Source organism: Theropithecus gelada, chromosome 3 (assembly GCF_003255815.1).
Source record: "Theropithecus gelada isolate Dixy chromosome 3, Tgel_1.0, whole genome shotgun sequence".
In the NCBI taxonomy this organism is placed as follows: Eukaryota; Metazoa; Chordata; class Mammalia; order Primates; family Cercopithecidae; genus Theropithecus; species Theropithecus gelada.
In genome coordinates this window covers 1083529-1107384 of record NC_037670.1, presented here as the reverse complement: position 1 = coordinate 1107384, position 23856 = coordinate 1083529, and the positions used below count along the sequence as shown (strand labels likewise).

General features: G+C 46.1%; 1 protein-coding gene and 1 pseudogene across 1 annotated transcript in view; both read right to left on the bottom strand.

Moving 5' to 3' along the window:
• The window catches only part of LOC112620576 (zinc finger protein 716-like), a 32924-nt gene extending 12278 nt beyond the window's left edge, over positions 1–20646 (bottom strand). The window contains 5 exon segments of the mRNA XM_025379288.1: positions 1354–1406; positions 10798–10886; positions 12005–12121; positions 12247–12422; positions 20428–20646. Coding sequence (XP_025235073.1) covers positions 1354–1406; positions 10798–10886; positions 12005–12121; positions 12247–12422; positions 20428–20646 — 654 coding nt within the window.
• Positions 20647–21207: 561 nt separating this feature from the next.
• Positions 21208–22386, bottom strand: LOC112620575 (annotated as a pseudogene).
• Between the last annotated feature and the right edge of the window lie 1470 nt (positions 22387–23856).

The window sequence follows — 23856 nt, the reverse complement described above, 5'->3', positions numbered from 1 at the left end:
TGCTATGTAAACACCATGAAACATGATGCAGCTACAAGAAAGAACATCATCATGTCCTTTGCAGCAATGTCGATGGAGCTGCAGACTGTTATTTTTAGAAAACCAGTGCAGGAACAGAAAATCAAAAACTGTATGTTGTCACTTTTAAGTGGGAGTGAAATAATGAGAATACGTGGACACAAATAAGAGAACAACAGACACTGAGGTTCAGTTCAGGGTGGAGGGTTGGAGGATGAAGAAAATCAAAAAACAAATCTGTTGGGTACTATGCCTAGTACCTGAGTGATAAAATAATCTCTACACAAAAACTTCATGATACGATTTTACCTATATAACAAACCTGCATGTATCCTTGAACCTAAAATAAAAGGTAAAACAAAAATTCAGCTGGGTGTGTGGTGGCTCACAGTCGTAACCCCAGCCCGTTGGGAGGCTGAGGCAGGCAGATCACCTGAGACCAAAAGTTGAAGACCAATCTGGCCAACATGGTGAAATCCCATCTCTACCAAAAATACACAAATTAGCTGGGCGTGATGGCACGCACCTGTAATCCCAGGTACTCAGGAGGCTGAAGCAGGACAATCACTTGAACCTGGGAGGCGGAGGTTATAATGAGGTGAGATCACACCACTGAACTCCAGCTTGGAGGACAGAGCGAGACTCCCTCTCAAACAAACAAACAAAAATTACTATCTTGAAGAAAATATTCAGGCGTAGGCAACCACAGACTGCCAATTAATCTCTGATGACATAACCAAGAAATGTTCACCGGGATCTTACAAATAAGGAAACTACATAACTCTACCAAACCAATTATTAAATCTGGTTTGCTTCATCATGCAACTTAGACTTTTCTTCAAGTCTCTCCCATGGATCACAACCCACAAACCATAGCTGGGCGCTATTCTTGAATCACACTTTGATCAGATTCTCATTTTTACAGTGACTCTCATATATTTTTAAAAGGAAAAATGAGGAACTAGGGAACCCAGGACCACAGCTCTTTCCACTCATGAATCCTGTACCCTGAGTCAGGATTCTCCCCCAATGACTTTCTCATCGCCGCACAATATGGGTGAGATGAGGCGCTGGGAGTGCAGAGCAAACCAGGGAGGCCTCCAGTCCAGGGCAAAGCCACGGCAGAGGAAAAAGACTCAACTCCCAGGGTCCCAGCCGCTGGCCCAGGCACCATCTTGTGGCTCAAGGGGACTGAGAGCCGAGCTGGGCCAAAGAGGATTTGGGTCCTCAGATTCTGGAGCTGACTGCGGTAAAGTTTGGGTCCTGCCACAGCCACTTTCAGCCGGTTCCAACCAGCCTCCACCCCTCTCTCACGATGACAGACCCAGCACTCACCATTTCTCAGCTTCTAGGGGGTCCCGGTCTTTCAGTCACAAATTTGCGGATACCTGCATGACACAAGGAAACATAGATTTGACCTGTAGGAGCAGAGGACGCAGAGCAGTGAAGAGAAGAACTGCAGCTCTGGACACAGAGAAACACAAAGGACCCGCAAACTTAACGGAAGCAGCCTGTTCTCTCCAGCTGCATGCCTGACTGGATAGTTTCTAGTCTGCGGCTCCTGATTGGATAAGGTTTCAGGCCCCACCCTTCATGCTCCAATGAGGTAATAGTGATCAGACACTGGGCTGAATCGAGCAAAAGTAACAGCCTAGGCTGCAGCCTTTACAGGCAGGGCTTCTTCCTTCATCTGAACCAGGCCAGCTTCAGAGGATATTTGCATTTAACCTTGTGTACAACGTGACATGCATTTATAAATGATATACAATATTTATTCATAAATTGAAATAATAACAAGCATTTTAAAATTTAGGATTTTATGACCTTTCTTGCTGTGGATCCTTTGCAGTGATATGGTGTGACTCTGTGGCTCCACCCAAATCTCGTCTCAAATTGTAATTCCCGTCCATGCGCGGTGGCTCACACCTGTAATCGCAGCACTTTGGGGGGCCGAGCAGGCAGGTCACTAGTTCAGGAGTTTGAGACAGGCCCGGCAAATATGGTAAAACCCCGTCTGTACTAAAAATACAAAAATTATCCAGGCGTGGCCCCACGCGCCTGTAGTCCCAGCTACTTGGGAGGCTGAGGCAGGAGAATTGCTTGAACCTGGGAGAAAGAGGTTGCAGTGAGCCAAGATGGTGCTATTGCACTCCAGCCTGGGAGGCAGAGCAAGACTCCATTTCAAAAAAGAAAGAAAGAAAGAAACAAAAAAGAAGTCCCTGAAACAAACAAAAACAACAAAATAATGGATCAAGTTTCCCTCTTGTTTTATGTTCTTGGGAGCTTGAACTTGTAGCCGTGTGGCAGTATTTTGTCTTGGTTTCTACTATCAGCATACAGAAATTTTGAAATTTATGTTATACTTAACTCTAAAAATGATCTTTGAGCCGTTAAAAACCTTTGCAAGCTCAAAATTGGCTGCTGTAGGCTTCTTCTGGGAGACTCCATTGGAGACTGCTCAGTGCTGTAGCTCAGTAGTTGGGCTTTGCTGTCTCACAGTGGCAACCGGAGTTCAGAGTTCAATTTCTGGCTTAGGAAATGAGTCCTTTCTGATTTGATATCTGTGTGAACATTTGTTGATTCTCCTCCCCTCCATGAATCATTCTGGATTTTCCTTTCTCTGAGCTACCTTTGAAGATTCTAGATTTTGTAAAAACTGCTTGGCACCTTTTTGAAAATACTTTGTACACTGGTGGTTAGGTTCATAACCTTAGTTAAAGCTTATTGGTTTCAGGAGGCGGAGGTTGCAGTGAGCCGAGTTTGGCCACTGCCCTCCAGCCTGGGTGACAGAGGGAGACTCCATCTCAAAACAAAACAAAACACAAAACAAAACAAAACAAAAGTTTATTGGTTTGAACTGGGAGGTTATGTTAGTGAAGTTCAAAAGTCAGAAATGTTGGCAATTTGGCATGGCTAAAGTCAAGCAATGTGAGAATTAAATAAATGTTTTTAAAAAGGACATCATGGTTAAAAGCTGGCTTAATTATTATTATTTTATTTACTTATTTATTTTGAGACGGAGTCTTGCTCTGTCACTCAGGCTGGAATGCAGTGGTGCAATCTTGGCTCACTGCAACTTCCACCTCCGGGGATCAATCAATTCTCCTGCCTCAGCCTCCTGAGTAGTAGGGATTACAGACACCCACCACCACATGTGGCTAATTTTTGTATGTTTAGTAGAGACAGGGTTTCACCATGTTGGCCAGGCTGGTCTTGAATTCCTGACCTCAATTGATCCGCCTGCCTCAGCCTCCCAAAGTGCTGGGATTACAGGCATGAGCCACCACACCTGGCCCAAAAGTTGGCTTAATTAATTGCAGATATTCAAGCTCCAACAGCTGGAAGTCCTTGGAAAAACAGAGGAGGTGCCACAATAGGCTTTTTGGGAAAAACGTCTGTTTTCCTCATGAAACCCCAGGAATTGGAAGTAGATAGATCCCTCTCAGAGTCTAAGGCTCTGTTCCATTTTTGCATTGCATTATCTGATGGTTTTACTTTCCAGGGTATCAGAAATTACTTCACATTATGAGACAATTTAGATATGTAACAAGTAGGTAGGAAATATATATTTAGGGATGGTTAATGGCAGCTACAGGGGATACTCAGCTTTTTGCACATTTGAATCAGAGAAATGTGCTCTTGGCCGCCTAGAAGGCATGGAAATGTCCCCTCCCCACAATGAGCAGTAAGACGCCAGTGGGAGATGGGCCGATTCTCTCTTTTTGGGATCCAGGTTCTGGTATAAAAATAGCAGACTTAATTTGTGGGGGGCGGGGGGGGGGGGGGGAAAAAAAAAAATCTGTTTTGCCTTCCAGCTGTGCCTACTTATTAGGCTGTAGAAACTGCTTGGTTTTTGCTTTCCTGGCCCTGTTTCTCCTAGGGATCCATCTTGAAGCCAGGGTGGTAATCCAATTAAGAAACTGATGAATGAAAAATCTTACAGGTACTTGATCTTCTTCCATCTGTGTATTTCTATGTGTTGTGTGTGTAATATGAAGGAGCTTTGATTAATTGGTTTAAAAATAATAAGAGCTCAAATCAAATATTTTATCAGAAAAATAGAAACCATGGTGTACTGTAGTTTACATCACTTTAGTAATCATTGGGAAATAAAAACAGTTTTACATGCTAGGTATGTAAAAAAAGTAAAATGTGTTTTTGGTAAAAGATTACAAGAAGTCATGGGAATGTGGATTACTTTTGGCCTAAATTAAAGGATTAAAGGATTGTTTTAAGTTAGATAAAATGGAGCTGAAGGATTAACCAAGTTGTGAAAGGTTTGTAAAAATTTACATCTTGTAAAAGAAATTCTGTGTGTTAACATATTGGCTAAAGTTAAAGGCGTATTCAGTTTTTTTATAAATTGAACACTGGAATAAAAGTACAACTGGTTTTCCTTAGAGCACTAATCTGCTCTTTCACAAAATTTGTAAAGTGTTATAAAAGGGTTATAGGAATCTTACCTTATGGTCAAACTGATTAAGACTAGATAGATTTGTCTATAAGGTTTTATTAAGAATTAGGTTTGACATCAATAGTGCACTAATGCAACGGTGAGATTTAGCTTTCTTTCATGAACAAGATTTTCATGTAATATTTTAAAAATGAAAGATTTTGTCTGCCCTTTTGAATAAACTGGAGCGAAAGGAAAGGAAAAAAAGATTGTTTGGAAAGTGAAGTCTTCCCTCTATTCATGAGTAAGGGTTTTTGCCTTTTTAAAATTTTTGAGTTATCATTTTGGTTAATGAGTGACTTATGATAACCTGGGATTTGATATTTGACAAACCTTTAAAAAAATCAAATTATAAATTATGTATTTTTCTTACCTAAACATCTTTTAGATATTAGGTCCTCTAAAGTACAAAAATGACATTTGGCTTATTCGGTATAAAAATCATACAGGAAGAAATGTCAGAAAGCATTGTCAGGCTGGGTGCAATGACTCACATCTGAAATCCCAGCACTTTGGGAGGTCAAGGAGGGTGGATCACCTGAGATCAGGAGTTAGAGACCAGCCTGGACAACATGGTGAAACCCTGTCTCTACTAAAAATACAAAAAAATTAGCCAGATGTGGTGGCATGCACCTGTAATCTCAGCTACTCACGGGGCTGAGGCAGGAGAATAACTTGAAGTCAGGAAGCGGAGGTTGCAGTGAGCAGAGATTGCAGCATTGTACTCCAGTCTGGGCAAAAAGAGTGATACTCTATCTCAGAAAAAAAAAAAAAAAAAAAAGGAAAGAAGGAAAGCATTGTCAAATATGAAATGGTGTTTGATTTTTCTTGGGCTGTATTTGTATAAATATGTTATTGGTATGTGATTCAAAACAATGGAAAACTCCTATAATTCCAATATGACTTAGTGTATGTTATTAATAGTAATAATTGTTATGTAAAATCATTGTATGCAACAGAAATAACCAAAATCTGTCAATTGTAGCTTTAATAGTGGCTGTCCTAAGACTTCTTTGTCATCCACAGACAATTGTTGTCTTGTTTTAATCCTCTTTGAAAGGTGATTTACAATTATGTTTAGGACATTGATAGGTGCTCTTAAATGCAGGTTTCTGATACCTTTGGAAATTTTGGCAATAGAATAAAGAAAAAACTTTCAGGACTCTCATGGAGAGTTGAAATGTTCATGAATATCCAGCAGAAAGGGAGATAACTGCATGGAGTGAACTAATATAAGACTAAAGTAATTTTTTGACTTTGCCTGAAATATTACTGATTCTTTGTTTTGTTTTTCAGAGTCCTGAAAACTTTTATTTTGAGCTATTTACAGCTTTTAGCAATCGAATGAAATATACTTCTGTAAACAAAATTTGGAGCACATTTGTTGCTATCTGTTTTCTCCAGAATTTGGAAACTATTTGTGAGCATTCTTAACTTATGGCAATATAATTTGCATAAGTGCAAAAGAATGTTTTCTTCTGCAACAGGACACTGTTGGGGAAATTAGTTATTTTGCCAAGGCTTTGACTGGAATGACATGCTTTCCTTTAAGGAATCAAACTTGACTTACAGAGCCAATAAAAGCCCACTGGGAAAACTGGCTTTATGCCTTGTCTACACAGTCCCTATACAGGGTTCCTAATCTGTGGTAAGTAAATAATGTCACTTTTTCACAGGCTCTTGAGCCTGAGTTATCCCGTGATATCAAAAGAGAAATGTATGCAACTCATATTTCAGGGTATAGACTCATGGCTGGCTCAGCTTTAAAAATTCTTATCTGAGATTCATTTTATGGAACAAAATTTCATCAATTCCAATTTTTAAAACCTATGTAAAAATAATTATTCTTGCTGCACTTCATCCAAATAATCAGGCCAAGTATAATAAAGCAACTTGGTCATACCATGATTTGTCTTTAGTAAAATGGCAGACTGGGGAGAGTAAAACTTACACTTTAAGAACTATGGTACATCTGTTATTAAATTCTAGATTTATCTGTTGTTGTTGAAATTTTTTTGAAGAAGTTGAATCTTTGAGTAAGCCAATAACAAGTTCTAAAACTGAGGCAATAATAAATAGCTTACTAACCAAAAAAACCCAGGACCAGATGTTTTCACCACCAAATTCTACCAGAGGTACAAAGAGTAACTGGTACCATTTCTTCTGAAACTATTCTAAACAATTGACAAAGAGGGACTCCTCCCTAACTCATTTAGTGAGGCCAGCATCATCCTGATACCAAAACCTGACCCTGGTGGCAGTGCAGCATGAGATGGGGTGGGGATGGGGTTTATCCACGGGCCAGGGGTTAGAGGATTCCCTGGGCAGCACACTGCCTGGCTCCATTCTCTTCATCTTAGATGTATTGGGAGGGTTTGATACACAGAGAAAGAGGAGACCCATCTCAATAAAGGGTATGAATAGGGGATGAAATCAAGGACCAATCTTTGGAGGAGGGCTGCTTGTATCTATCTAACTCTGAGAACAGATTGGAGCAGCATGGGATTGGAGGAGAGGAGGCAGCCTCTTAGGGGAAAGGCCCCAGGAGGTTGGACCCCTACTCCCTCCCTTCCCCACAAGACCCCTTCAGCATCTTCCACCCAGGCCCTGTCAGTATCCTGTCCTTCCCTCTGTGTCTAGAAAATCAAAGTTCTCCAGGAGATGTAGCCACTATAGGTGGCTGAAAAAAATGACTATTTTCAGTCCAAGGAGCAATTTTGGGTCTGCTTTCAGGCAATGAAGTGGTGAAGTGAGAATGAGAGAAGAGGATCCAGTAAATTAGCATAGGGGAGGAGAAGACTCTTTTTTTGTGGCCAGCTGCAGAGAGCCTGTGGCCATAGCTCCCTGGCCAGTGTCAGGTCCTGTTGCATAGTAACCACTGGGGCACAAATATTCCAGCTGGGCAGGTACTGGGAGTGAGACCTGAGGTGTGACTCCCAGTAGCCTCACAGCTGCCTTAATGTCCTGCAGCTACAACCATTTCTGCCAGCTGCTGCCCCCATCCCAGCAGGCCAGCAGCTCATTCAGCACCTGTAGTATCTGAGGCTCCACCAGAATGGGATTCAGGACATCAGTCCTGTACCATCCTTGACCTAGAGAGTGAGCCCCAGGGGACAACCTCGATGCAGGTATCAACTTAGCTCCGTGATGTCTCTGTTACCAACCACCAAGTGCTCCTGCTGGTTGGGATCAGATCCTAGGACCTCTGCAGGTGAGGTGGGTGACATGAGGCAGGCACCCCAATATTTGATGCTCTGGGGCTTAACATCTGCACAATAGGCGCATGGCACCCCCACTTTACAGACACCCCGGTGAAGGTCAAAGCAGCTCTGAGAGGGGAAGAATCTGACCCAGAGCCCAGAGTCCCACCGGACAATTCTCAAACCAGGGTCTAAAACCTCTTCCTCAAAATGGCTAGGGGTCAATATTTGCAGCTTTGCCAACCCATGTCGATTGCAATGACTCAAATCTGCAGCTGCAGCATGACAGCAGCCTCCCACAGACAACCTGTGAATGAAGGCGCGAGGCTGCAATCTCACAGAACTTTCCTTACAGGCACTGGAAACTCCAATTTCAAAACATCAAGTATGAGTCTTCTTTTGGTTCGTTCGACCATTTGGAAATGTAAAATTCATCCTTGGCTCATGGGAGACAGAAGAGCAGGTGGGGACAGGCTGCACTTTGATGACCTCTGGCAGAAATGAAGCTCAGAGGAGGAGATGACAGGAGGGGGTGAGCCCAACCCCCTCACAGCTGAGATATACCCCAGGAGGGGCCCCTGTTGGCAGCACCCTACTTATCCCTCATCTTGGCTTCAAGAGCAGTTCAAGTGAAGAGCAGGGGAATAGAAAAGACCTCAGCAACAAAAAGGAAGGAGACTCAGGGTCGGGCAGCCATGTGGATGGGTGGCTCTCAACAGTGCATGCTACAGCAGCCATTGCTTTTTATTTTTTATTTATTTTTTACTTTTTGAGATAGAGTCTTGCTCTGTCGCCCAGGCTGGAGTGCAGTGGTGTGATCTCGTCTCATTGCAATCTCCACCTGCCGAGCTCAAGCAATTAACCTGCCTCAGCCTCTTGAGTAGCTGGGATTACAGGGGTGCGCCAAAACACCTGGCTAATTTTGTAATTTTAGTAGACACAGGGTTTCACTGGTCAGACTGGTCTCAAACTCCTGACCTCGTCCTCCACCTGTTTGGCCTCCCAAAATGCTGGGTTTACAGGCATGAGTCACTGCACCCGGCCTAATTTTTATATTTTTAGTAGAGATAAGGTTTCGTCATGTTGGCCAGGCTGGTCTCGAACTCCTGACCTCAGGTGATCACTCGCCTTGGCCTCCCAAGTGCTAGGATTACAGGTGTGAGCCACTGTACTGGGCCAACAGCAGTCATTTACACCAAGTTGAGTAAGGCATGACCAGCCCCAGGAGGACCATGGTGGGGGCTCTGTGGGGTAGAGGACATTCTGTATTCTGCACTTATATGGAAGCTCCACATAGCAGTCATTACAGGAAACACACCGGGTAAAAAGGCAATATACAAGTAGGACACCAGGACTGGCCAGTTGGGTCTCACTGGTCAGTGGGGTAAAGAGGTCCAGGTGGGCCCACAGGGTGTGGCTGCTGGTTGGCTTCTGTCTGAAGGAAGCCTGGGACCCCTGTCTAACAGAGGAGGACCCAGGCTTGGGCGAGGAAGCCATCAGAGTCACCAGGTGAGTGGGTCAGAGCTCGAAACAGAACAGGCAGGGAGCCCTGGCCTCTCCCTGTGAGGGCTGAGAAGCTGGGGTGGGAACACAACCCATGGGCAGATGCACACAGGTGATCTCTGGGCCCCTCCCCCTGACCAGTGACTGCCCAGTTGCTAAGGAGCCACTGAGGCCTGAGACCCAGGGACACACCACCTGATCATCACCCCCAGGCCTTTCTGCCAAGACCCGACAATGCCCAGTGCAGGCAGGTGTTCTGGGATTGGGGTCTGGGGCAGGGGTGCATGTTCCTATCTGGCAGGCACTCTGACCTAGACCTGCCTGAGCTGACTGCACCATCGCTTGTTTTTCTGCCTGTGTATGGCCTAGATTCAAAGGTCTAGCTATCCATTCTGGCCACACCATTCTCTGACTTCTCTACCAGGCCCTATTGTGCCTGACCTACCTAAGCCAGCCCCACCTGCCCAGTGATCACCAGAATCCTGCCAGCCAGAAGGACCCACTTTTGACCCCTGAAATATCCACAGGAGCCTTTATTTATTTATTTATTTATTTATTTATTTATTTATTAATTGAGATGGAGTCTCACTCTGTCGCCCGGGCTGGAGTGCAGTGGTGTGATCTCAGAGGAGCCTGTCTTTAGGAGGGGCCACAGCTCAGGGCCAGCTTTCTGGAAGCCCCAGAGTCAGGGGTACTCCTGTTCTGAGTTCCAGCCTCCCAGTTCTGGCTGTCATGTCTTTTGGGAATCACTCAGCACTGGGAGCTGCCTGAGGCTCCCACATGGCAGAGAACATGCTGGTCATGACAGCCTCAGCCCAAGACCCTGGACCAAGAGCAACAGCCAGTTTGTTCTAGTGTCTGGATAGTGACAATAGGTGAAGCCATCTGCAGAAATACTGCTTCAATCTGGTGCAGTGACAGACTAGGGGGGGCCATAGAGCAGCTCCCAGGTCAGCTCTGCCCAGTGTCTCCATCATTGTGGCATGGCAAAAGAACCTGTGCTCAGCCAAAAGCTGAGACCTGACCTGCCCATCCTGCCCACGAGGGACTCTGAGTTCAGGCAGAGGCCGGCAGCAGGGTTGTCAACTTCTGTGATGCTATCCCAGGGCTCACAAGAGCCTGAGGAGACTCAAAAGGAGCCAAGCTGGGGGCATCAGGGAGGAGCCTGCTGAGTGAAGGGCAATGTGGGCCAGGGCATGAGTCAGCACTAAGAGCACATGGCCTGGTTCCCACTGGGGAGGAGGCAGCAGGGGAGAGTCCTGCAGAGCCCTCACGTGCTCCACTTAGCTTCCAGGTACATGGAGTGCCCATAAGCCTCCCAGGAGACCCAGGAATGGTTCTTTCTTGGTCAAGAAAAGAGGCAACCCCACCCATACCCACACAGGCCCTGATGCCCACACATATCAGAGAACAAAACTTTTGTGCCCAGGATGGGGCACTTCTGTGGATTCCAGACCACTTGCTCCTCCTTGTGCCCCCACCCCCACCCTACAGGGTGCTGACCACAACCAAAGTGCCCCATGGAAAAAACAGCCCATGGATGGAGCCCAGATGTTCTGAATGGGCCATGATGGGTCTAAAGTGATATTTCCCAATCACAGAGTCTCTAACTTCGCCACCCACTGGCCCTGTGCTTCAGCTTCTCTTGGTGGCCCTGGATAACAATCTGAAGGCTGGAGGACCCACAGAGGCCACCACCTCCAGTTAAATGGCTGCATTGTAAAAGTTGGGGGCAAGAGACATTCCCTGCCTTGGGTCTCTTGCCTTGGGACTGATGACCATCAGGCCATGGCCAGGCCAGCCTGCTGGATAGGACTGTGTTCCCTGTACTCTGTGTGGGGAATGGTGCTCACAGTTCCGGGTCACTACTGTTGACGCCCCCAAAACACAGGGGCAGGCGTGCTCCATTATATAAGCCTTGGGTCAATCCCAGAGAACAAGCATCAAATTCACTCCTGTCTGAAGGTGGCCACCCCAAGGCATTTGGGTTTTGGAGTGAGGTAAGGGTCTGGAGTCAGCATCAAAGTGTTCTGGTTTGGGAATCGCATGAAGTTCTCTGCAACTCTCTGAGGTACAGGATGTGGTGCCAGGTCTGTGCTTTTTAAAAAGCCCGAAGTCAGGGGTGCCTGGAAGGAACACTGAAGCCAAGGGGTTTCACCTTTCCTACCTCCCCACCGGAGACATTCCACAAAGTCTCATGACAAACTCAGAATAGGCAAAAAAAAAAAAAAAAAAAAAAAAAAAAAAAAAAAAAAAAAAAAAAAAGGAGGCTGTGTGCAGGAAAGTGGACGGGAGGGAGGGGGTAATAAGAGATTACAGGGGATCATCTGACCCAATCCTGAAACACCCCTGCCATATCATGCCCTATCAGTCCTCTCAGACAGCTGAGGAATCTGAGGTGTGGAGGAGGCGCCCAGAACCTGGACAGGCAGTTGGTAGCCTGGAGCCCCCGAGGTCCAGGCAGACACCACCCCAACCTCCAGCCAGAGGCAGCCGGACCCCCAGCTTATTCACTTAGAAGTCACCCAGGTTGGCTGGGCCACTGCCCCTCCCCAGACCCTCCCCTACCACTTGTCAGGCACAGCCTTCCTGCGAAGCTGCCAGGCTAGGGATGAGGATGCCTCGGTCCCCCTAGGAATTGGCTGTCCCCAGGGGGCAGGTGCCCAGCAGCTGCCCACGAGGCCACTGCTCTCTGCTTACCGTGTGGAGCCTGGGGCCCATGTAAGGAGCAGAGGGCACGCGGAGCGCTTAGCCCGGCTCCGCTGGGGACTGTAGGTGCTCCACCTCGGGGATGTGGTCCTCATGCAGGTTGGGGTCGGCGCAGCCTTACCCCTGCTGGCCCACAAACCCTTCTAGAAGACCCACTATGTCCCGCCTGACCTTGACAGCCAGCGGCCCCACAGCCCTGGGACATCGGCCGCTCCCCTCCTCTTTGCTTTCTGCATCTCTGGGGGAGAGACCTATCAGCCCCAGGTATGAAAGCAGGGTGGGGGCAGTGGTGACGCTAGAGGGTGTCACCTTGTCATGCCGGGCACTGGAGGGCTGAACATGAGCTCATGCACTCACACTCACTCTCCGAAGTCCAGTCTCTCGCTTTGGCCAAAGCTGGCCAGGAACTGGGCCCTGTGAACAGACGGGACAGACGTCTGCTTGCTGGCTCCCTGCAGCGTCCTCTTGGTTGGGTGTCGGTTCTGCCGCTGCAGGTGCCACATCAAACACTGCGCCCATGTGACTCCAGCCACGATCTTCTGAAAGCAGGGGCAGCAAAACCGGGGACTGGCCCCACGGTGCCACTCACACCTGGTGACCGCTTTCCACCCAGGTGTCCGTTCCGCGTCCTCGAAGCCTCAACCCGCTGAACCTGGACCTTGGTCTTGTGCCGGTTGAGTCTTTCTTCACCTGCCGCTCTCCAGGAGCTCCGAGGGGGTGTCCGCCACAGTGGCCGTAGCCAGACGGAGCGCAATGGTGCAGGCTGAGGCGTCCAAGACGGGGAGGGGACCTTAGCGTCTTCAAAGAGTGCCCTCGACTATTTGGGCGTGCTGCCCCCCAGGCCCGTCTATGGCACCCGCAGAAGGAGGGTTATGAGAAGCATGCTGCTCATCATAACTCCAGTTCTGGGCCCCCTGGATGTGAGATAAAGGGGGACAGGCAGAGCTGGGATGTGACTGTAACAGGGATGGGTCTGTCAAGGGCTGGCTGGGAGCTCCAGCCTCCTCTCTTCTTAGTAGGGGGCCTGAGGCCCATCTGCAGCCTCTTTGACTCCTTTTATTCTGCAGAATACCCAGACCCCAGCATTTCCATGGGAATCGTAAGATGCATGAGACTCAGGGTTCTTTCGGCCTCTTCCCAACCATGGTCTTTGTATTTCCCCCATATATTTGGGGGACAGGAAGCCCTTGTTATGAACTCAAATTCCACCCACCTTATAGTTGGTCCTGGGATTTGTCATCTTGGTCAGAATCTGAGAGAGTGCTTCCCTATCTAGAAGAAGCCATTGGGCATCTTATCTCACATCCTGTGGACATGACCTGCTATGATGTCTGTCTACTTTGAAGGAGTGTCTAACTCATTGAATAGAATTGAGGCCCAGAGATCTAAATGCCGAAGTCGTTGAATTATGCCAAGGTTCTAGAAAAGTACTCACACAAAGTTAAGTGCTCAGTATTTCTGTGTTAAATGAAAGAATCCCAACCAGAACCTTCTTGGATATCTGAGTGGGCCTGAGACCCCTTTTCCAGCACCCAGGGACCTCCTAATCTGTCTATACAAAGGATGATGACAGCCAGGCACGGTGGCTCATGTCTGTAATCCCAGCACTTTGGGAGGCTGAAGTGGGTGGATCACCTAAGGTTGGAAGTTCGAGACCAGCCTTATCAACATGGAGAAACCCCATCTCTACTAAAAATACAAAATTAACTGGGCATGGTGGCACATGCCTGTAATCCCAGCTACCAGGGAGGCTGAGGCAGGAGAATCGCTTGAATCCAGGAGGCGGAGATTGCGGTGAGCTGAGATTGCACCATTGCACTCCAGCCTGGGCAACAAGAGCGAAACTTTGTCTCAAAAAATAAATAAATAAAAATAAAGGATTATGACTAGCTAGAAAAAAATCCCTCACAATTTCTCTAAAATGGAAAACAGATTATTAATTTGTCTTAATGAATAAAACAGATTTGCTTTCTATGTGCTCTTTTAAATACAATGTAAAAAATGTGGCAAAGCCTTTATTGTTCACACTTTACTCAACGTCAGATAATTCATATTAGAGAAACACTATACATGTAATGGTTGTAGAAAGAGTTTGATCTAAAATATAAACTTTAGAAATAACCAGAATTCACAGGGAATTCTTCCATAGGGAAACTTTTCAGATACAATAAATGTGAGGAAGTATTCAAAAATCAAGTCTAAATAAACCGGAGAATTTCCATGATAAAGTACGAAGGCACTAAAATTTTCAAATTTTACATTAAACAAGAATATTTAATATAGAGCATAATCTAAAGTCAAAACAATTAGATAATTTATTTGTTTGTATGTTTCAAAGAAGCAAGGACTCTGGTATTTGGACAGGTATAATTATTATTTCAATGGATACTTATTTTGTATTGTCATTATTTGAGATTCTTTTTAGAAACAACTATTACTAATGTAATTCAACTCTCAAATCTGTTGGCACTATGCCTGCATTCCTAGTGTTTATGTGAAAACATGTGGCCTATTGTTGCTGCATCAGAGCTGGAAGAGGCCATTCTATATGAATTTCTCCATGGAATCTTAGTGGCAAATGTAAAATTCAAAAATAAATACCAAAAAAACCTGCTAGGCTCAGTGGCTTATGCCTGTAATCCCACCACTTTGGGAGGCTGAGGTGGGTGCATCACCTGAAGTCAGGAGTTTGAGACCAGCCTGGCCAACATGGTGAAACCCTGTCTCTACTAAAAATACAAAAAAAATTAAAAATAGCTGGGTGTGGTGGTGGGTGCCTGTAATCCCAGCCACTCAGGAGGCTGAGGCAGGAAAATTGCTTCAACCCGGGAGGCAGAGGTTGTAGTGAGCAGAAATTGCACCATTGCACTCCAGCCTGGGCACCAAGAGTGAAACTGCATCTGAAAAACCAAAAAAAAAAAAAAAAAAAAAAAAAAAAGAATTAAAGAGAGATGCTTCTTTTGGTTTACTTAAACTCTACATGAGGTAGATGTTCTCGGAATTATTCTTCTCTATTAAAGCAAGAGTGAAAAATTATGAATTTTTGAAATAAATAATTTTACCAATCATCTCTCCTTAAGGGATAAAAAAGCTGGCCAGTCTTTCAAAATACCAATGTATTATGGTAAAAGGTTTTAAAGTCTTAAATATTATTCAGGGTAATAAAATTGTTTTTAAAATTACAGATACCAGAGAAAAGTAAAGATAACACCTCCATGAAAGGTTTTAAATGTATTTTAAATCAATGTTTCCTAAATAATTAACCTTAGTCTTTAAAAGTAGAGAAAGGAAGTGTCTAAGATAACTGCAGCAGAGAAAAAATAATGCTTATTCAGTGTTTGTGACTGTATTTTGACCAAGAAGAATATAGCAGAGTTTGCAATGCCTTACTTAGACTATGTGTGAACTTAGTTTTAATTAATAAATGAAATGGTTTTCAATGTTTTAACACTGATGTGCAATACATAAAATGTTATCCTGCCACCAATGTTAAACTATTTTACTTTAATCAAGATTGGGGGCAACAGATGGTAATAATATACTATTGGGTAATGCAGTGAAATGACTTATTTAGTAATCATTTGTTCAGATAATTTAAACAATTTGGAGACTATTGTTGTCAAAAGCTCTATTTCACATTTTTTACGCTTTTGGTAACTATGGGAAGATGTGCCAGTTAGAATAAAAATCACACAGGAAAGTAATTGGAAGTCATAGTTTCTGAATTTTACATCATTATTTATAAAAATTTACTGGATATTGGCCAGGCACGGTGGTTCACGCCTGTAATCCCAGCACTTTGGGATACTGAGGCAGGTGGATCACAGGGTCAGGAGTTCAAGACCAGCCTGGCCAAGATGGTGAAACCTCCTCTCTACTAAAGATACAAAAAATTAGCCGGGCATGGTGGCATGCACCTGTAATCTCAGCTACCCAGGAGGCTGAGGCAGGAGAATCACTTGAACCTGGATGGCAGAGCTTGCAGTGAGCTGAGATCACACCAGTGCACTCCAGTCTAGGCAACAGAGTGAGACTCCATCTCAAAAAAAATAAATAAATAAAATTTACTGAATATTTTTCTTTGCACATTTCCTGTATATGTCCCCAACTGAACACATAAAGATTTTTTTGTGTTTTGATTTATATTGAATGTAATATACAAATATATTAAGCTAAAAATAAATTATAAGTGTAAGAGAAATATAAAGGAGGAAATTGTGTGTGTGTGTGTGTGTACACTTCTTTAAATGGGAGAGGAAATAGTGGACCAAAAAAATAGTGTCAGAAAAGTTGACAATTTGCTAGCAAATCAGGAACCTCACAAATGTTTAAAGCAAAATTAGTTTCTCTATTGTATGCTAAACTTTCTTTTCCCAAATCTCAAGTCTCCTGGGTTCAGAATCTTCCTTATATATATATATTTTTTTTTGTTTGTTTAGTTGCCTATTATTCATATGAGAACAAATATATAATTTTTTTGTTCCAAAGTTTATGAAATATTTTTGTATTATCTGCCCAGGGATTTTTAAAGTGTTTTCATAAAATTTAATGTTGCTCAGAAGTTAATTTGAAGATTTAATTCTACAGTGAGTGAGCATATTACATTTCATTTCACTATTGCATTCCATTTTCTCACTTACTGATTGGAGAAAAAACTATTTAAGTCAAAATTTTCTTTAGTTAATTGTTCCTTCTATTTATTTTAAGCGACATCATATAATATTTTAATTTTACCAAGCTGTTTTTTTTTCCAGTGGAAATTTAGAGTGTTTTATAAGTTATGGAGTTCTTTTATATAGCTTTTATATGTTTTATATGTATTTACCTTTTATATGTTTATATAAGGTAAACAAAACACAGAGGGCAGTGCTGGGTGTGTACCAGGTACTCAACATTTAAGAGAAAACTGTTTTTTTTTTTTTTTGAGACAGACTCTTGCTCTGTCCCCCAGGCTGGAGTGCAGTGGCACGATCTTGGCTCACTACAAACTCTGCCTCCTGGGTTCAAGGGATTCTCCTGCCTCAGCCTCCTGAGTGGCTGGGACTACAGGTGCGTGCCACCATGCCGGACTAATTTTTCTATTTTTGGTAGATATGGGGTTTCACGGTGTTAGCCAGGATGGTCTTGATCTCCTGACTTCGTGATCCACCCACCTCGGTCTCCCAAAGTGCTGGAATTACAGGCAAGAGCCACTGTGCCAGGTCAAGAAAACCATTTCTACTGGAGTAACATCACATCTTTCAGGTAAGAGACTGAAACATTTAGAGTGAAGAAATAGCATTGATTGTGCATGTGGAGAGAGGACACCTGCTCTTCAGCTGAACTGACTGAATTTAGAAAAGAAAATTCTGCTTGTTTTATTTTATAATTATCTCCAGTTCCTCACTCCCTCTTTATTTTTACCCCCAGCTACATATGTATCAAAGCCACTTTCTTGTCTGTGTTATGGTTACAGCTTCCTCACTGCTCTCCTTACCCCATGGAATCTCACACAACACTTTTTTCAGTTCTGATGAATAGTTTGGAACTTTTACAATGCAATGATAAATTGTTTTTTACTGAAGAGTTCGAGGTCACTGATGGGTTTTAAATAGCACATTCTGATCACTGAATTGAGGTAAGAGAAAAGTAATGCAATAGTCCAGAGGATAAGATCAGGCAGTCAGCACTGTGGCAGATGTGGAGACAGATTAAACATGAGGATGGTGTCTTTCTTAGCAAGGTAGATGAGGCCTATTGAAAAAAATATATAGCAGATGCGTTTGAAATTTGGGGTGGAAATTGAAGTGAGCTCTCTGTAATCACTCTGAGGTCTTAGGATAGCTACAAGTGGTGTCATCACATGAACAAATGTGACAGAGATGAGCTGGGAATGTGGGAAATATATTAAGTTCATTTTTCTTTTCTTTCTTTTGTTTTTTAGACAGGGTCTCACTCTGTCATGCAGGCTGGAGTGCAGTGGTGCGATCTCAGCTCACTGCAACCTCCCCTTCCCGGGTTCAAGTGATTCTCCTGCCTCAGCCTCCTGAGTAGCTGGGATTACAGGTGTGCGCCACCACCACGCCTGATAAATTTTTGTATTTTTGGTAGAGACAGGGTTTCACAGTGTTGGCCAGGCTGATCTAGAACTCCTGACCTGAATTTATTTTTTTATTTTTATTTTTTTATTTTTTTGTTTTGTTTTTTGTTTTTTGAGACAGAGTCTTGCTTTGTCGCCCAGGCTGGAGTGCAGTGGCACCATCTCGGCTCACTGCAAGCTCCGCCTCCCGGGTTTACGCCATTCTCCTGCCTCAGCCTCCGAGTAGCTGGGACTACAGGCACGCACCACCACGCCCGGCTAATTTTTTGTATTTTTAGTAGACACGGGGTTTCACCGTGTTAGCCAGGATGGTCTCGATCTCCTGACCTCGTGATCCGCCCACCTCGGCCTCCCAAAGTGCTGGGATTACAGGCGTGAGCCACCGCGCCTGGCTCTGACCTCAATTTATCCACCTGCCTCAGCCTCCCAAAGTGCTGGAATTACAGGCCTGAGCTGCTGTGCTTGGTCAAGTTTCTGATAATCAGAGAAGAGAGATTCTGTCCCCATGATTTCTAGGGATTATTGAGCAGTGATGCAGACCAGACTGTTGTACATCCCCAAGCCTAGATCACTGGAAGTTGTAGAGATGAGGAGAAGTAGATGAAGCAACTTTTGTAGGCACAGCTTTAAAATATCAGATAGCCACACCAGATCTTAATAATTATGATGTCTTTGGGAGACGGTATGAAGCAGGATCTGCAAGGTGTGCATGCTGTGGTTACACACAATCTGTGTCCCAGATGGTGAACATGAAGTATAACCCCAATTTAGGTTGATCCACTGTAGGAGGCAGGAACCTCCCTCCTGTCCACTCCGCTGATTGATCAGCCTCATCATGTGGTCCTGGCTCTGTGGGAGGAACCAGAAAATTTGGGGGAAAGATTTCCAGACAGATGCTGGAGTTGGGGGTTGGGGGAAAGATTTCCAGACAGATGCTGTGGGTGTTTCAACCTCAAGCACTGCACACAGCTTTTAGGCTAGAAGTTCTCAGGTTCTTTTACAGCCCATGTTCTGCTTCTGTGCAGCCTGTCTAGAGAGGAAAGTTGAGGGTCAACTGTGGGAATAGATACAATAAAATTAGGTAACAGGTCATGCCCACACATTCAACACTGGTGCAATTGACACATAGTAATGCATCTAATTCTGCAGCTAGTAATTTGTGTTTGGTGATATCAAGACAATAACGTCGTATAGTACTAGCACGTGTTATGTGTATTTCATTTTATGTACAACATAAATAGGTAGCACCAGGACAGATGAAATACCCAATGACCTAATGAAGTAGCAACTTATTTTTATCTCCTCTCTCTGATGTTGTCTATGCTTAGTAACTGTGCTCATGCTTACTTCTTCTGGACTCCAAGTTGTCTGTCCCATGTCCAGGCATTAACCACATTCCAAATAGCAACAAGGACAAAATGTGAAGATGATAGGACACAGAGAATTACACGGAAAACCATTACCTTTTAATTCAGAGAAGGGCAGCCTCCCCAGGCATTTCTCTCTAAATCTCATTGACAGGAACTGTATCATAAGGCCTCCCTAGGCAGAAACATTTCTCTGAAACACAGGAAGACAGGAGAGCATGACTGGGAATGCCTGTTGTTACTTGTGCCATTTCATGAGATCTGACAAAAAGACCATCACCTGGTACACTGGAAGAGTATGTCATAAAGAAAAACCCACAGATTTAGAAAACACCAATCCTAGGTGCTGTATATTAAAACGGTGAATGCAAAGAGAGTGTATATCCTTTTTCCTTTTTCAAAAATGTTTTTAGTGTTTTGTAGAGATGGGATCTCACTATGTTTCCCAGGTCGCTCTCAAGCTCCTGGGCTCCAGTGATCCTTCTACCTCAGCCTTTCAAAATCCTGGAATTACAGGCATGAGCCACTGTGCCTAGTAGAGGGCTTATTCTTTAGAGGTGTGCTTGAAAAGCTGTTTAATTGTTTGATTGTTATTTATAGCTTTATAATAAAACTTATCAAGCACAATACAATAAAATATTATCAAATATAACATCTGCTACTCATTTGCCATGTGAATTTTCTATTGTATTTAATAAAATAGTGAATAAATTATCATTTGTTTTCCATTAGAAAGTTGTGATACTTAATAGGTGCAAGAGGTTAATGTGGGAGGTAATCCCAGGAAGTGCAAAGAGGTCAGGGAGAGAAGTCAGACAGAAAACAGTGAAAGTCAGCCGGGCGCGGTGGCTCACGCCTGTAATCCCAGCACTTTGGGAGGCCGAGGCAGGTGGATCACGAGGTCAGGAAATCGAGACCATCCTGATTAACACGGTGAAACCCCGTCTCTACTAAACAAAATACAAAAAAACTAGCCGGGCATGGTGGCGGGCGCCTGTAGTCCCAGCTACTCGGGAGGCTGAGGCAGGAGAATGGCGTGAACCCGGGAGGTGACAGACTTCCCCTACGACGTGCCTGGAAACTGTCTGGCGGCCCAACCTGATCCCCCTCCTGGGGACAGGGCCCTCCTGGGGAGCCAGGCTCATAGGTTGTTCTGTGGGACTCAATGTGGGGCAGCGTCCTGGCCAGGATGAGGAGGACCATCACCGCGGGGTCTGCGGGAGGTACACGCAGGCCAAGTTCTGGTCCAACCGGCTCCCCGATCCGCAGCAGCCAGAGTCTCTCAGCCTTAGCCCGGACCTGAAGTCCGACTGCCATCCCTGGGGCTCCCCTGCCAGGCGGGCAACCCCTGTTTACAGGCCTTCCCTATCCCCTCCATCTGCTCCCGACCGAGCGACAGCCACCTTGTCCTGGTGCCCTGGTTGAGGTTGGGGGTAAGCTGCCCTTGGACCTCCTCCCCGGGTCTTGGGCATAGCCTCAGCGCCGCATCCGTGCCGCCCGGCGCCCTCTGCTGGCCGTTGTCGGAAGTTCAGCCTGGCGTGAGTAGTGCCTCTCCCTGGAGGTGGGATCCAGGGCAGCACCGTGGGAAACCGGGGCGACCAGAGATCTGGTAACTGGCGGAAGGGTCCCCCACTGTCCACTGACAGCGGCAGTAGTAGTCACGAACTATGTGGAATTAAGAGAGCCTCAGCCCATGTCAGCACCGGAAGCCAAAACCAAGTCAAGGGCTCGGTGTGGGGACCAGCCGGGGGCAGGCCTGGGAAGCCTGGATAGCAAGGGGTGCAGGAAGGAAACCATTCTGGGCCTGCCTGGGCCTGCCGGGGGTCTCCAGTCAGAGAGGTTGGGTGCGATAGAGCGCTCGCCCCGAAGGGCTGAGTGTCAGGCAATATGGTGGGGTCCAGAGGCGCCCCCGTCTTGCTGGCTCACGGTGCGGGACTCAAACAGCTGCTTAATGAGCGCGGACTTCTCCTGCTCCACCTGCATGATGCGCTCTCTCTTCTCGGTCACCTCCTGGTGAGGAGACGGTTCTGCTCCTTCAGCGTGAGGATGGTCTGCTGCTGCTAGCCCGGGGAAGAGGTGGACGTCAGGGCAGAGTGGGGGGGCCCGGAGGAGGACATGGGCAGGGCCCGGCCGGCACAAGCCGCAGCCAGCAAGTCTCCCAGGCACCCGGCCACCTCCTGTACCTTGGACAGTAGCCGCCCCAGTGGGCGGGGGCTCCCCATGGCTCCAAAGTCGGCGCTGGCTCTGCTCTGGCCCAGGCGGCACTGGCGCTCCTGCACTCGTTGCAGCTGCTGCTGTTACCAATCGCAGCCCTGCGCCATCATCTCCAAACCCTGCAGCAGCACCTCCTTCTCCTGCTCCAGCTCCTTCATGTGCTTCAGCAGTCCACGCCGCTGGTGATGGTGTGCCTCCGACGTTCCCCTCCGGCACTGGGCACCCCTCGAGTCCGCCTCCAGGGTCCTGCAGGCCGATGCACCTGCGTCCGCGCTGGGGTTCCGTTCCAGCGCCGCGCTCTGGGAGCGCACTGGGAGCGCTCTGGTTCGGCGGGGCAGGGCGTGGCCTCGGCGGGGGCGCATAGCTGCTCCGGGTTGCGGGCCGCGCCGCTGGGAACGGCCAGAGAAGCGCGCACGCCCAGGGGCAGGGGCTTCCTCTCCAGGACCGTCCGCTGCTCGTCTGCCGGCGCGAACATCAGGCGCTGCGGCGGCTGAGGCGGCTGGTCCCCGGGCCAGACCAGGGCGTGCGTGGGGTCCGGGGGGCCGCCGTCGGCGCTCAGCAGCGCGGTGCGCAGGCCGGCCATGAAGCGCTCGAAGGTCAGGTAGCCGCTGTCCGGGGCCACCTCGCGCAGGCCCTCAGGACCCCGCGGGGCAGCTCTCGCGCGTCGGCGCCCTGCCAGCGGGACTGGATCTCGCGCAGGTGCCGGGAGCCGCGCCGTTGGTCGTCCAGGATGTGGAACAGCGTGCTCAGGCTCCGCAGGAAGGCGCGCGGGAGCCCCTCTGTGCTGCCCGCCGGCCCGGCGGGAGGCATGCGGCTCCGCTGGGCAGTCCCGGCCCGGGCCATGGGCGCCTGGGCTGGGTCCGCGCGTCCACCTGCGTGGGCCCCCGCGTGGCCCCACGGCGGGGCCAGTCAGGCGCGCTCCCAAGCTTTTTAATATATTTCACATTAAGATTTTAGTAGATGACCGTAATAAAATTATGTTTAATCCTATTATACTCATTGCTAATACGGAGATTTTTTTTACTACCACCAACTATCTGAAAAGAACACCTTCTGCCGTGTGTCTGCTATATAATTTTTATAGGATACATGAAACGTTGCATGCATGAATGTGATGTTCAGCATCGTGTCAGGCTGATGTGATATCACAGCCACTCAATGCATTATTACTTTTTTCCAAGATACATCAGGTGATTGCTTTTTCCATTAGCACAAAATCTACTTCAGTTCAGTTCTACAAACACCCATGATTCATTTTTATATACATGTCACAGTTCTGGGTGGTGAAAACTAAATGAAGGAATGCAAAAACAAAAACAAAAACAAAAACAAACAAAAACAAAACAAAAAAAAACAAAAACTAAATGCTTACTTAAAAAGCGTGGCCTTGGTATTACAGGAGCACAGATAATGTGCGCCCTCTACAGGTGCGACTGTGCATGTGTGGGTGTTCGATCAACTATATTAATAATTTGGTTTAGCATATAATGATCAGGCTGTAGGTTTAAAAATTTATACGTGATAATCAACATTAATCAAAATAAATAGATGGATTTAAAATGATAATGATGGTGATAATTTTTAATCTGAAGTGACATTGATGATGGAAGTTTTATTGATTTTTTCAGGTACATAAAATATTTCCTCTTTGCCATTAAAATGTACACAGTTTTCACTTATGTTATCATTCAAAAGTGACTTCTTTGCCCAAGCTGTTACTGGAGTCTCGGCCAACATCCTCCTTTTCTCTGGTATCATGACCCTCCTTCTGGATCCTAAGCCCACTGACCTCACCACCAGTCACTTGGCCTCGTCCACATCATGATGCTGCTCACTATTGTGTTCTTGGTGTCTCCAGACCTTTTTGAGTCCCTTCATTTTCAAAATGACTTCAAGTGTAAGATGCTTTCCTATCTGAGCAGGGTGATGCGGGTCCTCTCTGTCTGCACCACCTGCCTCCTGAGCGTGCTCCAGGCCATCGCCATCAGCCCCGGCACCTCCTGGTTGGTGAGGTTTAAACATAAACTCACAAATCACATGTCACATGTTCTTGTCTTCTTATGGTCCCTCAGTTGTCCTGCAGTAGTTACATAATCTTCGACACTGTGGTTTCTTTCCTTATGACTCAGACCAGTTTTCTGACGCTCAGTAAAACTGCCTCATTTCCCCAAGGAAATCCATCATCAGGAGCCTTATTTTTCTTACTCTGTCATTACCCAGAGATGTCTTCATTGTGGGAATTATGCTGCTCTCAAGTGTATACATGGAGACTCTCTTGTGCAGGCATCAGAGGCGATCCCAGCACCTTCACAG